The 14,306-nt window shown below is 42.0% G+C and overlaps 2 protein-coding genes across 2 annotated transcripts; one reads left to right on the top strand and one right to left on the bottom strand.

The window, feature by feature from the left end:
* Positions 1 to 259: 259 nt before the first annotated feature.
* LOC133129476 (adiponectin-like) lies at positions 260 to 4,296 on the top strand. The gene is made up of 3 exons (XM_061243593.1): positions 260 to 350; positions 1,252 to 1,517; positions 1,595 to 4,296. Exons 1-3 carry the CDS (start codon positions 343 to 345, stop codon positions 2,122 to 2,124), a joined length of 804 nt encoding a protein of 267 aa, XP_061099577.1. The 5' UTR covers positions 260 to 342; the 3' UTR covers positions 2,125 to 4,296.
* A 2,097-nt stretch (positions 4,297 to 6,393) lies between these two features.
* On the bottom strand, positions 6,394 to 10,826 carry LOC133129783 (uncharacterized). Its single transcript, XM_061244078.1, has 4 exons — positions 10,726 to 10,826; positions 9,333 to 9,377; positions 8,873 to 9,018; positions 6,394 to 8,232 (listed from the first exon to the last, which is right to left on the bottom strand). Exons 1-4 carry the CDS (start codon positions 10,790 to 10,792, stop codon positions 6,775 to 6,777), a joined length of 1,716 nt encoding a protein of 571 aa, XP_061100062.1. The 5' UTR covers positions 10,793 to 10,826; the 3' UTR covers positions 6,394 to 6,774.
* Between the last annotated feature and the right edge of the window lie 3,480 nt (positions 10,827 to 14,306).

Here is a 14,306-nt window from a genome sequence, read left to right as displayed (position 1 = left end):
AAAGGATGCATTTCAAAAGAAAATATTGACAAATTAGGTTATGTATTAGGTACAGTGTGTATTATAATAGCTGCAGTCCATTGGATCTGCTACACCATTCATTTCCTTGCCCATTAACTGCCTGAGAGAACCACAGGGAGCCCTGATGGGGGCTCATAGGTTGCTTAATGTCCACTGACGTCACCAAGCTACAAATCCATTTGTGCAGGGATAAATTTAGCAGGGGCAATGGTAAGAATTGAAAGCTTCAGACACCCCACCAGGACAGTTGGGACCCACCAGTGATTAGCTGCTGACCAAGTGCTGTTATCTTCTGCTCCCGGAAAACAGGACAGTACAACGATGGGCTGGTAAGGGCATATCCCTCTCCCTATTCACTTTTGGCTTTTGCAAAAAACAGCCTGTAGGATATATAGGTCCAATCACAAGAGGGATACAATGGGATGCTTTCTTTTCTTAAGAGATGGTAAAAATGTTAGGAACATTGTTTTGCCGTTGTTGAACTGTGTTTTAAGACACTACATATACAGTATGTGTGAATTCTAACACAAAAATACTGTTTAAAGAAAAAAGATGCAAAATGTAAAAGGTTGTATCTGCTTGCAAAAGGATGCAAACTCTAAACCACTCAGGACACAAATAGAACCTTATAATTCCAAGGTCATGGCCTTATAAACACAATCAAAATATACTTTCTATATGTGGGGAAACCTGGTATGACTAGCTGAGTATAGCAGTCTTGCAGGTGTCATTCTTGGTTTTATCAGAATGTGATTTGATTGTGTGGTGGCATTCCAGTGGATTGAAAACTCATACCTTCTAGCTTTATGGGATCTCAGTTAAGGTTCCCCCTTTGAAAGGATAATTAAATGATGTCTTTACTATTAATACATGTAATGGCTAAAAAGTCATACAAATGCCATCCACTCATTTCTATGGATTGAAAGCAAGCAATTGAATACACCTGAGTCATCAGAAACAGCTGAGAAGCCAACAGTCCAATTACTTTTGGTCCCCTAAAATGGAGGGGATATCTATAAAAGGCTTGTAATACACTGATTTCCTGATATAGGTGTACAGTAAATCCTCTCAAATTAAAGGTGATAGTCTGCATTTTAACTTCATTTTTCATTGCTTCATTGCATATCTAATATGATGTGTCATATCAGAAGTACCACTGTCCAAATACGGACACTGTATATGTGTATGTACAAGGGGCAGGTGTCCTAAAGGTGTCCACTGTCCTTGCAGTACCACAGGGCAGAGATCAGTCACCACGAAACTGCTGTGGACCCTGCTACTCAGCCTGCTATTAGCAGGCCAGTTGGGCTCTACTCAGGAGGTGGAAGAGGCAGCAGAACCAGAACAGCCTGTGGCACCAAGCAGTACGCCTGATGACAGGCAGGCTTGCAGGATGTGGATGGGAGGGGTGCCAGGCACCCCAGGGCACAGTGGCCTCCCAGGGCGAGATGGTAGAGATGGGCGCGATGGCCTCAATGGGGGACAAGGGGAACCTGGTAAGAGTCGGTAGTTTTCTCTTTCTGTTTAACCAGGGAGGAGGTCTGAAAGTCTCTTCATGTGACTGTGTTTGCAGGGGCAAAGGGAGAGATGGGCAATAAAGGCAACAACGGCGACCAGGGCATGCCCGGTTTCCCAGGCATCGTTGGGCAGAAAGGTGAGCCGGGGGTAAGTGCCGTGGGCCCCCGCTCGGCCTTCAGCATGGGCCTCATCAGCCGTGCGTCCATCGCCAACGTGCCCATCCACTTCAACAAGCTCTTCTACAATGAGCAGCGTCACTACGACGTCACCAGTGGCAAGTTCCGCTGCGTCTTCCCCGGCGTGTACTTCTTCACCTACCACCTCACCATCTACCCCAAGGACACCCGCATCAGCTTGTACAGGAATGACAAGGCCATCATGTTCACCTTCGACCAGTACCAGGAGAACAACCTGGACCAGGCCTCCGGCTCTGTTATGTTGCACCTGGGGGCCGGGGAAGAGGTCTGGCTGCAGGTGTATGGGGAGGAGAAGCAGGGCGAGATCTACGCCGACAACACCAACGACTCCACCTTCTCCGGATTCCTCCTGTACCCCGATGCCCCGGCGACCAGCCAGAGGCGCTGAGCGTGATGAAGCATGCTGGTGGTGGTATCAGTCATGGTCACATTGTGCCAAACTGAGCATTCTAACAACTGTTGTGCTCCCCTTTGGAACATAGCTGAACGAAATTTACTAACAGTCCTTGTTTGTCCCTTTAGCATGGTATGAGTGTATGGTTTTTTTATCTGGCAATGACAGTGTACTATTTTTGTGCTGTATATTAAGTTTCAGATTTATTATACAGTAGAACCTCACAGATCTGACTCAGATGTTCGGATATAGAATCGGAAGTATAACACTAATTCAAAATGATTGCAAAATGCAAACCAGGAAGACAAATGAGTGAGCTTAACAGCTGTTTGTTTCTGGCAATTTTACAAGTTTACAATTTAGATTATTGTTGGTTATTAGATGCCCGTTATAAGGGGGCGTGGCTACGGGCAACTTCATCTATCTGCACCACAGGCAGAAAGGTTTAGAAACATGCATTATCCTGCCGCGAATGAATGGACAATCACAAATTGAGTAACCGAAAAGTAGCCTACAAATATTCTGGTAACGCCACTGACACTGTTATATGGCAGTTACCCAACTGTTGAATGCCATTGCTTAGGCTATTATTGTTTATTATGGCTCAAAATAAAATGAACTGCAATAAATATTAAATAAATAAGCTAAATAATAATGTGTATTATCCTGCCGCAAATTGACAGACAATCACAAATTAACTAAAAGTTCAATTTGATTATTGGTTTATTATGATTCAAAATTAACTGGGATGTTTTGGGGTAAAGTCAAGACGTTCAGTTTTAGACAGAGATTTTACAATTTAGATGGGCTTGTTGCTGGGCAAACAGTGTCTTCAGCACAGCCCTAGGTTTAAGGTTAAATTATGTTTCATTTTGCGAGTAGAAAACAGCATACTAGGTTGCACCTTCAGAATTCTGTTCAGAACAACCTTCATTCTTGATGTGTTTGGGTCTCTGAGGTTCTACTGTTATTTTAACCATATCCACTTTGCCCCCTTGTGGTTGAGTCATCGACATCCCAAATTTTTGTTGCGTTCATATTTCTAGAAAACAAAAAACTGACGTAATAAAACGGCAAAACACAGATGCCAGATTGTTAAAAAGGCTCTCCGCTAGCAAGAGCAGCCTCTTACTTGCAAAGCAGGGCAATAAAACTCCAGGCTCCCCCTTACCAGGCAGGCAAATTAATAACATTTCTGAACAGTGCTGTAACAGAGTTATAATCAGCAGCTGTTTTTGCCACCATCCCACACAAGCCAGCCTTTCAACAATCTGCTGGAGCCTTTTCAACTTTTCTGTTGATCCATTGCTATTCCATTTTATATCAGTACATTTATTTTAATGATCAAGGTCATGCAATAGCACACTACATTCGTGTCATATGTCCACTCCACCATGAGATTCTAATTATGCCAATTGTTGCCAAGGAAATTGACTATTTGTTGTCAATTGACAATTGTCAAATCCAGCTGTTCCATTATTTTCAGTGTCTGTCCAAAAAGCAGTATTTGTCTGTGTCCAAAGACTCTGTGTCTCAATAAAAGAGATACATCTGTTCTTAGGGAGAGCTGAGTGGTACTATTCAATCATATTTTTGGGGAAAAGTAGAAATGAATGATGACTGTAGGTTGGAATAGTGTCATCAGTTTGGAGAGTATAGAGTACCAGCTGCATGGAGTAAATCAAATAATCAATCACTCTTTCTTTTGTCATTGGATTGGTAAACAGCATATCTCATGGTCATTTTTCTCAAGGGAGTAAAAAATAATAATTTAAGCCAATGTGGGCAAGAACGTAGGTTGACGACAATTGAGCTGCCACTAGATATTAAATGGTTTGAATAATTTTTCTCTGTTGAACTTGGAAAAACTATTCTAGAGAAGCAACCATTGAAGTATCTACTGCACATCTAGTGGCTTGGAAGTATTGCAAGTATTGCTTATAAGACATCCTGATGATGGTGATGTTGATAGGTCACAGACATTAGCAAGTCATGGCATGCAAAATATATGCAACCAAATATAAAATTGAACAATTTTATATGTTGTTAATTTCTCCCAAACTTTGAAATGGGGGCCTTATGCATGGGTTATGTTGTTTAAAAGGTACTGCATTTACTAAATGGTGAAACCAAAATGTATTCATTTCAATTTTAATAAAACCTGAGAATCTGCATTTTAACCAGATGTTAAAACATTGCTCTGAATTTCTTTTAAAAAGGCATGGTGTGACCAAACCTTTGACTGCCAGCCTACTGGATGCATGTATGTGGTAATTTAATATTATATATATATCTTCTATATAATAGTCTCACTTATTAAATATCCAACTTCTATAAGGAAAGCATAATAATATCATCAAGATTTTGTGCTTTTTCCAAACATGCAAATATGCTCCCTTGTCTTAAATTTAAGGAACTCCTCAATTGTAAGTTGAATGATATTCCTTTGTTAAACTGCAAGGGGCAGCAAAGTGCAGCTTTTGAAAAGAGGGACAATGTTTTTTGCAGCTCACAAGTTTCCCCAATCACGGACTATTGGTCTTTAAAGTTCACTTTTAGAAACATAACATGGACAAACTGACTGAAAAATGCAAGCACATCTATTTAGAGTATAATTTTTATGATTCCATTTTCAAAATTTTCGGCTCATGCACAGACAGTAAGGTGCTAACCTGCAGGCAAGCTAGGCTATGCCACTAGTTAATTTGTAGTGCAGTGTGCCAGGGTTCTGATGAACAACAGCAACTGTTGTTTGGCCCATGCAAAATTCAAACCTTTGCATCTGCCAACCTAAAGATAAGCAGCGTGTTCATTCTTGCCTCATAGCCAGACCTCCAGATACCATTTGCATTTAGCTGTCAACTTGCGAGGTCGTTCTTTTGTGTTTAAAAAAATGAAGGCAATTGGTCACATTTTCATTGTTTCACATCGTTTGCCTTCACTGCAGTTAAATACAGGATTCAGACAGCTACACATAATGTTGCATGTATGCAGTTTGATGGTCACAACATAAATCCATCCATTCACAGAGGAAAGCAGGATTTAACAATTGTATACTGAATTACATATTGATACAACTTTCTGTGGTGACAAAATTGAGCTAAATCACCTAATAACTGATGTGCTCATGGACCTGTAACACAAAACAGTATTACTGAGTTACAGCCAGATAACTGCACTGAGTAAAACCCAGACCCCACCCAAATCTAGTAAATAGAGCTGTTTTGGGTTTTACTTTGTGTAATTATCAGTAATTCTGGGACAGGAACAGGCCCCAGGTAAAGATTTTAGCTCGATATAAATGTTTGTGATTATTTTTCCACAGGTCAACATAGCTCCAGATGCCTCAAAAGTGCAAAGAGTGGACAGAAACTGCACCAAAAAGCTTCTAAAAGCTTCACAGATACATGCTGGGGGGAAAGGTAGTTATGGAGCCCCTGGATCAGGCTTTAAATTTTTACTGTCAGCACCGGAACAACTGTGGCAATGCTCAGCACTGCCCTGGACTCATTCCAAGTGGTTGCGGGTTCCGAAGTGCCGGTGGCTAAAGGTATACAGTATCTGTAAAGTTACATAACCTAGTTTCTTTCTTTTTGTTTCATACTGTAGAAAACCCGAGCATTCCCGTGTCAATTCTTCTGATTCACTCTTAATTATTTTTTATTTAATTATTATTTTCTTATCTTACTTCATTAAATTCTGCAACATTGACAGCAATGTTTTTAACTAAGCTTATTTTATATCAGAAATCTTTTGATGATGTGAAAAGTAATCAATGCTGTGCATTGGTATTGAATTTAGTTGGACATGCATCTACCAACCTGCCAAAGGTTAGTGTTTCCTGACATGGATATGATGCCTAGCATCATATTGCACTCAAATCGTGGTTTTTATTTGGATATATTTAGTTTGGTTGTGTTCAGTGGTGATTCCCTGTTTCATGTTTTTACACAAACACATTTTTCAGAAGAGATGAAAGTTTTTGGGTGAACCACAAAGGCCCATGAAGACTTCACCTTAAAGAAAAAACAAAAAACTTTTTTCAAAGCTTTTTATTCATAACATTAAAAAGAAAGAATATTAACAACAAACAAAGCAGGTTTTTGAGGTTTGTAGATACATTTGAAGCTAAAGCCTAGAGGACAACATTAAATATTAGCAAGGAAAAGATCTATAACAAAATTAAATGGACAACATACCACAGAGAAAAAAATGCAATTTCAGGATAAACCTAAACCATATTCAAGTATGCTACCCTAATTTAAAAATCACAAGAATACAAAGGCTCATAACTACAGACATTGTGTTTTAAAAAAACACAAGGCCAGGCAGGTTTCACATGGTCTTCTCTTCGGCCAAAGGACCTATGAGAATGTTCATTATGTGGTTATTTTCTACACACATCAGGCAGTAATGGTGTGAACTTCATGTACTGTGACTGAGTGAATCAGATTCACTGATGCAGACGCCCCACACCTCGTCTCCCCTTGGCCTACTGCCTTTGCAGCACAGGATTGTGGTATAGACGAGACTGGCCAGGTTGACATTTTGATCTGTGTGTGTGTGTGTGTGTGTGTGAGAGAGAGTTGTGTGCATCAAACACATGTTTAAACATTGGGTTCCTAATGTTTTCTTAGGGTGTTCTTATTTCTTCTTGTAACCTCCAGCAAAAGAGTCGTATCTACCATACTGGTCGGCATATCCCCTAAGGAAGTCTTCAAAGCGAGGGACAGCATGGTCCTGGGCCACATAGGCAGCGTGGGGGTCCCCCTGGCCGCTCTGGTAGGGATCGAACCCGGGAGCTTCCTGGTGGAGCTCCTCCTGGTGGACGGGCTGGTCCTTGGGCTCCTCCACTGCCTGGCTCTCCTGGGGCGCCTCCTCTGCCGCGGGAGCAGCGGCCTCAGGTTCGGCGCGCCGTAAGCGGCAGTTATAGTCGTACTCTGGATCACAGTCGGGGTGGGGCTCGATCACGCCATCTTTAGCCGGTCTGCTGGCCTGAAGGGCGCTTGGGGACGGGGGGGCAAACTTGCCGCAGCTGGGGTCGTAGGGGTGGCAGTCAGGGCCGTCGGCGGCAGGGGCTTCTGGAGCTTTGCCTTCACCCTGGGAGCCTGGCGGGAAGCAGCCCTCGTCGTAGAACAGGTAGCAGTCATAGCCTTCCTTTGTCTTGCCCTTGAAGCCCAAACGGGTGCGGGTCTGGGCCTGGGGCAGGGGAGGTGGTGGTTTTAGCAGGGCGGCACTGGCACCGATGAGGCAGTAGGGGTCATAGCGACGGTCGCAGGCAAGGTTTGGGGCAGGTGCTTCCTTGGGGGGGTACTCTAAGACAGGCCTGGTGATACCAGCCAGCCTGGTAGCAGTGAGGGGGTTGCAGTTGTCGTCAAAGAGAGGATTGCAGTTCTGCTCCTTGGGGGCCTCGTCAGACTTCTCTGCGGTTTGAGCTGCAGGAGCCGGCGCGCCCGGCTTGCAGAAGGGGTCAATGTCCGGGTCACAGGTCGGGTACAGGTGGTAGAGTCCTGATGGGGCCTTCTGCACTAAGGTGGGTTTGCAGTAGGGGTTAGTCTTTGGGTCGCAGGCCAAGTGCGCGTAGGAGGGAGCGGGCCCCGGAGCCGGCCTATAGCCGTACGCAGCACGCAGGTGGTACTGCAGACACTCAACGTCAGAAGCGTCGCAGATGCGCAGAAGTTCGGTCCGCTGTTCGGCCGGCAGGAAGGGCTCGAGAACTGGGGCATAGTAGTAACCCAGGGGAACTTTACCAGACAGAGGTAGCAGAGGAGTTAGAATGGGGGCAGGAGCTTTGACTGGGCCTGGAGGTGGTGGTGGTGGTGGGGCTGGGCTTGGAAATTTGGCAGCCACCATTCTGGCAAAAAGGCAATAGGGATCTGTGAACGGGTCACATACAGCCCTCACTGGGGCTGGCTTGGGCATCACAACCTTAGCCTTGGGTTTGCTGGTCTGCTCAGCAAGGCATTCTGGGTCGTCGGAGTCGGCACACATCTTGTAGATCTCCCCCAGGTGATGGAGATAGTGGTTGAAGGAGGGGCTGCCCTCCTCCACCCGATGTTTGTTCTGCAGGTAATTGAGGTAAATGCGGTCAAGGTCCTCCACCTGGTGCCAAAAGGAACACAGTTCAACAAGCGTTAGCACCAAAACAATTTGTTCATTCTTGTTTTTTGGAACACTGGAAAATGACACCCTCTGCAATTCAATAAAGCAATCAATAAATTAGTCAGTATTTTGTGTAGCACTATTTACTATTACAATTGTAAATTACACCATTTACAAACTATTTAACAACATTTCAATTACAAACATTTCACAGAGGTAATCAAAAAACCTGAAAATATGTGAACCAAAAATTATTGTCTAACCTAGTCTTGAAACAAGCTCCAATAATTGTGCACTTTCATCAGGGCAGATCACAGTAGTCTTACCGTCGCTGTTTATTTCTTTTTCCACATATAGAAACTGAAGGGGCAGCAGTAATTAATCAATCACAATGTGATGAGCTGTGTGTCTGTATAAGAGCTACCCAGCTTTGTACCTTTCAGGCTAAGTGGTGCTTGGGTTTCACTGAGGCATAATTGCATTTTATTCTCGGGGACTAAGCAAGTTCTTCACCTGGCTCTTGTAAACATTAAACAAAAGAAATGCCATTAAACAAACTTATGTCCCACGCAAGACACATTTTAAGAGCCCTGGATGACTGACTAGGATATTAGGAGATCTGGGCCAGTGGTATACTTACCCCCTCTTGATTCCCAGTGTTCATATAAAATTTGTACCAGGTCCAGAAGTCTGGGAGCTGCGTGTACCAGTTTACGTTCCTCTTATTCCGTGCCAGTTTCTTCAAGACAGATGAACTGGCAGCCTCTTCTGGTGCTGCATCTCCCACTGGAACCCACAGCAAAAGGCATGTTTACAGAGATCCTCACCTGATTTCACAGGTGGGTCGCAATGAATATTGCAAGACCTTCTTACATGTTAACAAATCATTGTGCCTGATAGCAGCTGATGAAGTATGTTTGTCAAAATAATCTTTTGTCAGCTGAAGAACATTCAAGAAATATCTTGTATGATGACATTTTTGTGATCTTTCGCCACAACAAAGTAACACATATCTGCCAATTGCAATGTTACTCTTTTCATATTTCAGTCAGTGAATGATAATCAAATACGGTTTAAAGAAACAAAAAATATATATTTACCGTCTCCTTTCACACGCTCCCCCACTGGACCAGCCCCCAGAAAGTCTGTGAGGGACATTAAAAGGAGTGATCAGAACCAGATGTTGAATGTTCCAAAGGAAGAAAAAATGCTTACCTGCTAATAAGCCCCTTGGAGCATGTGGCTTGGTATTTTCCATGCTGAAGCAGATGCAGACAGTGTCATGTGGATTAATCTTCAAACACAACATTACAGTGCTTTGAACAGGGTCAGTGGGGGGTATGTGCTACCGAGGCCTACTGGTGGTACAACTATAAAATTCCAAAGTGTCTGTCTGCAATGTGCCCAGAGGCAGGCACAATTACCAACACATCGTTAAAATAGGGGGCTGGGGTAGGTGGGGCTGAAATGGACAATATTTTCTATATTTCTGCTGTGGCTCCATAACTGAGGAGATTTATAACTAAGAGGGAAATGTGCAGTTGGCAGCATAATTCTATGAGAAAGGGTGTAGCCTACTGAAATCCAGAGCACTACTTCTATACTATTAATTTTCAGAAGAGTGTTGTGGCACATTTGGGGCAGGACCATTTGGAAAGCAAGTGCTTCTTGTTGACTAGAAAAATATTGTTACAGACAGAGATGTGAAATTGATTTGGTTCATATTTATATCGTATGGAGTTCATTATCTTCCATGCGGGCATATAGGTCGGTCTTTTCTGGAAGCTTTTGAGCATTGCCGTTTACCCCTGTTAACCGTTGAGGTCAGAACTGTAGAATCTCTCCCCACCTTCAAGCGCAAGCTGAAGACACACCTCTTCAAGCAGCACCTCTCCCCATCCCTCCCTAGCTCCCTGTGAACCTTAATTGTTGTCTCTGTGACTTGCTTTGTGTATCGGTATTTTTAGTTGGCTAGGTAAGCAGTGTTTGGATAGTTAACTTTGGTCACTTTTGCTCTGTTGTTTGTTTGTTTCTTTGTTCAAAAAAAAAAAAAAAAAAAAAAAACTGGCCCTTGTCCTTTTCTTTGTTGTACAGGTAGCAGTTGAAATTGTACTTCCCTCTAGGGTCTTTCAGCGAACTGATCCCTGGTTATGGGTATACACTTTGTTGTACGTCTGCCAAATGCCGATAATGTAATGTAATGTAACTGACATGTTTTTCACGGGACAATTTTACGTTCTTTATAGTACAAAATACACGTGTGCGCGCATGTGCTGTTCGATACACATGCGCGCGCTTTATACGCAGGCAAGCCACAACAAAGTGATGCGCCTTTTCCCACTCACATTCTGACAGCGTGTCCTGTGATAGGTTACTGGTTTGAGGATCTTCTTCCAACACGAAAATTATTTCTTTATTCAAACTTGTTTCTTTTGTAGGGCCGACCTCATTGACTGGCTCAAAATTAAAATATGAGTGAATGATTGGTCTCACCTGGTAATAATGCGATTGCAAGCAGCAAGCCCGTGGCTATGCAGGATAACGTTAGCCCTCTTGCCATTATCAGCTTTCAGACGTTTCTACAGGGAAAGAGAAGTTTGGCATTCGAATCCAGTTGTCAGGAATAGGGAAATTAGATCGACCAACTTTAGTATGAAATGTCTCCAATAATGTTCCTTTACATTGCAACATAAAGTTGTATTATTTAACCTTATAGCATATGGTTGGCGCTATCCGTTCAGCACTAAAGGAGGATAGTCGTCAGTCTCAGATGCTTTTCCACAGGAATCTTAAAGGAATTTAACAAACTGAGAACCTCTGCTTTGAATTAACATCAGTGTTTTAATGGGATCCAGGGAATGCGATACAGCTTACAAACAAGAAGGAAGTGTTTCATGGCAAAATTATAGACACAACATGCATGTGTAAAGAAAGAGCCAGCTTTGTTTAAAGACATTTCCGATAGATTTAAATGTTCCCAAATGTCTTTAAAATATTCCTAAAATACTCGGTCGGTAGAAAAGTATATTCGTAATACAATTCGTTTACAAAAACAATCTTTCATGGGTGCACCGCTCCGGTCCCGGACGGTCGATCTGAGAACTGGTTTTTGTTCAAGCCAATCAGACTACCTTAGATTTAGTTCTCACAGCTTTAGTAATTACGCCGATGCACCCCTGTAGTTGAGAAGTCATATTTTAAGGACAGGCTACATTTGCAGTCCGCGACTGTAGCTAATGCTAACACAAATGTCAGATCAAGATGATTTAGCTAAGAGCAGAATGTGGCACAAATACCCGAAACGGATCGGCCCTGGTTGCGCACCAGTGCTAGGTATTAAAAGTTTAAATTCTACAGCGATATTCAACTTCAGATTCATTGTGGTGCATACATAAAACAGGGGTGTAAAACTCGTACAGGAGAGTCGCAATGAATCAGCAAATGATTCATTTACGTCTTTGATTGGCTGAGTAGTCCACACTCCTTTCTCTCAAGGCCTTAATTCACTGCAGATTGAAAGGAAACCACAAATACCAACAGACTGCAGCCCTCAAGGACTGGTGTTTTTTTGTATCCTCTTTTCTGCATCCGTGTTAAGTCTGTTGGTTGACGTAATATAAAATGGTGACGTAATAGAAAATAATACACTTGGGGCAACTGTTGCTAAACTGTTCAATACAGTAGTGGTACTCCTTTAGCCCTTTTTTACATAAATATCAAATGCACACAATATACATGTTTTTAACAGAGAAAACACACAATGAAAATCAAGGCAAATGAAAACTGTAGTACAATAATTTGCAGTGCTAAAGCAATATAAAATTTTGGATTTAAGTCTGCAGCTTTCTTTTCATACAAACCCAATAAACTTGCAATTTCTCACACTCCACCATATTGTTACAAATGCTATCTGCATGTATTCTGCTCATCTCAAAAATTTAGCTAAATGTTTGCAGTTTACCATTTGATCCCTCTGTTAGTCTTAGGGGCACTAAGTGCAGAACTTACCTGTGTTTGCTTAAAGCTGGGAGACCGTTAGCACTTGAAATCTGAAGGATCGCTCGAGTTGCGTAGTGAGTTTCCCTTACCTTAGAAGTGAGTTCTGGGGGCTTCTGTCTACTTGGACCTGCCCACCCTACCTTTGAGCTCCCCTCAGAACCCACTGTGTCAAGCCAAGTAGGACAACATTTTTAAACAGCACCTTGATAATTAAAAACAAACGGTACGTCAGACCACAGGGGCATGCTGTTACACATACTGGGATTGGCTCCTGAGCTGCCTCCGGTCCAGCCAATGAAAGTCCTGTAATTTTGGTACTAAGTATCAGTGGACTGTTGGGGAAAAAAGAGGAGGGAAAGAAACACTAGAGAATCGAATAGGGTGTTATTTACACATGCCATGTTTGAGTTATCAGGAGTCTAAGGTGCAGAATTGCAACTCATAAGCAATCCCAGAGAAGGCTCCAGTGCGTCCATGTAAGTGACATTTCAGTTATATGCCAACCTCTGAAAAAGAATTAAATGAAGTAGAAACACAACTTTGAGCTTTAACATGTCCAGCACGTGGTTCCTCAGTAAATGTTAAAGAAGCATCTGCAGTCATCCTTCATCAGAAGTGAATGGAGCATGCAGACATTTGGCCAAACTGCTCAGCCCCAACATGATTACAGAAATAATTATTGTTATTAGTATCATGTTTATCTTTACAAAATAAAAAAGAAAAAAGTGCCCACAAATTACTCATTTACAAATTAAATTACACTAAAAATAGGTTTACCTTTAGCGATATGACCCCTCTAAATTGGTCACCAGTGAAAAAATGAAAAGTGAATATTTAGAGCCAAATATCAGCTAAACTATATTTGATGCATGTTTTCTGAGGCCGGATATGAATTCTACATGCGAATTATGATACACATTTCAACAGATCTAGGGCGTTTCATTACAAAAGTATGGATCTGTAAAAATTAACGACACCCTTAAATTTTCACGAGTTCTATATCTCATAATTTTCCAACACACAGAAAAAGCAGGGCAACCTCCAGCAGACAGCATGGAATGGCGGCATTATTATTATTATTGAATTTGGAATCCAGGCCAGATATGTCCATATACAACTTCGAACAATTCATTTTCTGAAAATAGTATTGATATTCATTTCAGCAACAACCAAAATTAAACCTATTCCAAGTATTCATATCACACTCAGTGCTGCTGCCCATCTGTTTTTGTTGTTGCCCAAGTTTTGCTGTTGCAGCTACATATTTTTATCTCTCAGGTATTTGTCTGAAATCCATCTAGAATAGCCAATTTTGGTCAAGTACATTCTGAAGAGGTTCAAAGCAAAATGTGCACCTTTCCAATCTGTCCACAAACAAGGACAGTAATAAAAGATTTCTGCCAGCCAAGCCGTGGAAGACCACACCACACTGAATTTTAATATGTTGAGAAGTAAATCAAGGTTTGCTTTTTCTAGCATTACTTCAGATTTTCAATTCAGTAAATGCAGCGTGACAAAATAAAGAGTGCCACCATGAGCCAAATTTGGGTTTGAAGGTGAAAACAAATTCAATTAAATATAAATGTCAAGTCGACCTTCATCCGTGCATTTGAACTTTTAAGTAAAAATGTTTGGGTTATTCCCCCTTCACATAATGGTTTAACAACATATTATTTTGTGAGCAAACATGGGGACAGCTATAGTCATGTTTGACACTGGCCATATTTAGATATATTTGCACTTTTGCACTTAACACGGAGAAAACTGATACCTTCCTAGAACCTGCATAGGTATGACTATCTGATGAAGAAACCTAAACTCAACAATGTCTGGACAGCCAGATGAGCAAAGCATCCGTCAGAGCAACAGAAATTTATACTGAATTTCAGCGCGAGTAAAAATGATTTGTGGGTACTTTCACACAGGTCTCAGGTTGTCACATAAAACTAGACCAAAAGGCAAGGTTTTATGAGGGCTTCCTTGCCTGTCTTTAGTGGGCTGGTAGTCCCTGGAAAATCATGTGCTAGTAAAAAAAATATGCCCTGCAGTCACTGATTATGGCTGTTTCCTACCCA

The sequence above is a fragment of the Conger conger genome, chromosome 5 (assembly GCF_963514075.1).
Source record: "Conger conger chromosome 5, fConCon1.1, whole genome shotgun sequence".
Classification (NCBI taxonomy): Eukaryota; Metazoa; Chordata; class Actinopteri; order Anguilliformes; family Congridae; genus Conger; species Conger conger.
Note: the sequence above shows the minus strand (reverse complement) of the source record. Positions and strands in the feature narration are given on the sequence as shown.

Bases quoted from the DNA above. Each gene is read 5' to 3' on its own strand.
- LOC133129476 (XM_061243593.1), top strand. The intron at 1,518-1,594 runs GTAAGAGTCGGT...CTGTGTTTGCAG, and splicing joins TGGGGGACAAGGGGAACCTG to GGGCAAAGGGAGAGATGGGC.
- LOC133129783 (XM_061244078.1), bottom strand. From the start codon at position 10,792: ATGGCAAGAGGGCTAACGTTATCCTGCATAGCCACGGGCTTGCTGCTT. The intron at 9,378-10,725 runs GTGAGACCAATC...TGTCCCTCACAG, and splicing joins TGCAATCGCATTATTACCAG to ACTTTCTGGGGGCTGGTCCA. The intron at 8,233-8,872 runs GTAAGTATACCA...TTTTGGCACCAG, and splicing joins ACACTGGGAATCAAGAGGGG to GTGGAGGACCTTGACCGCAT.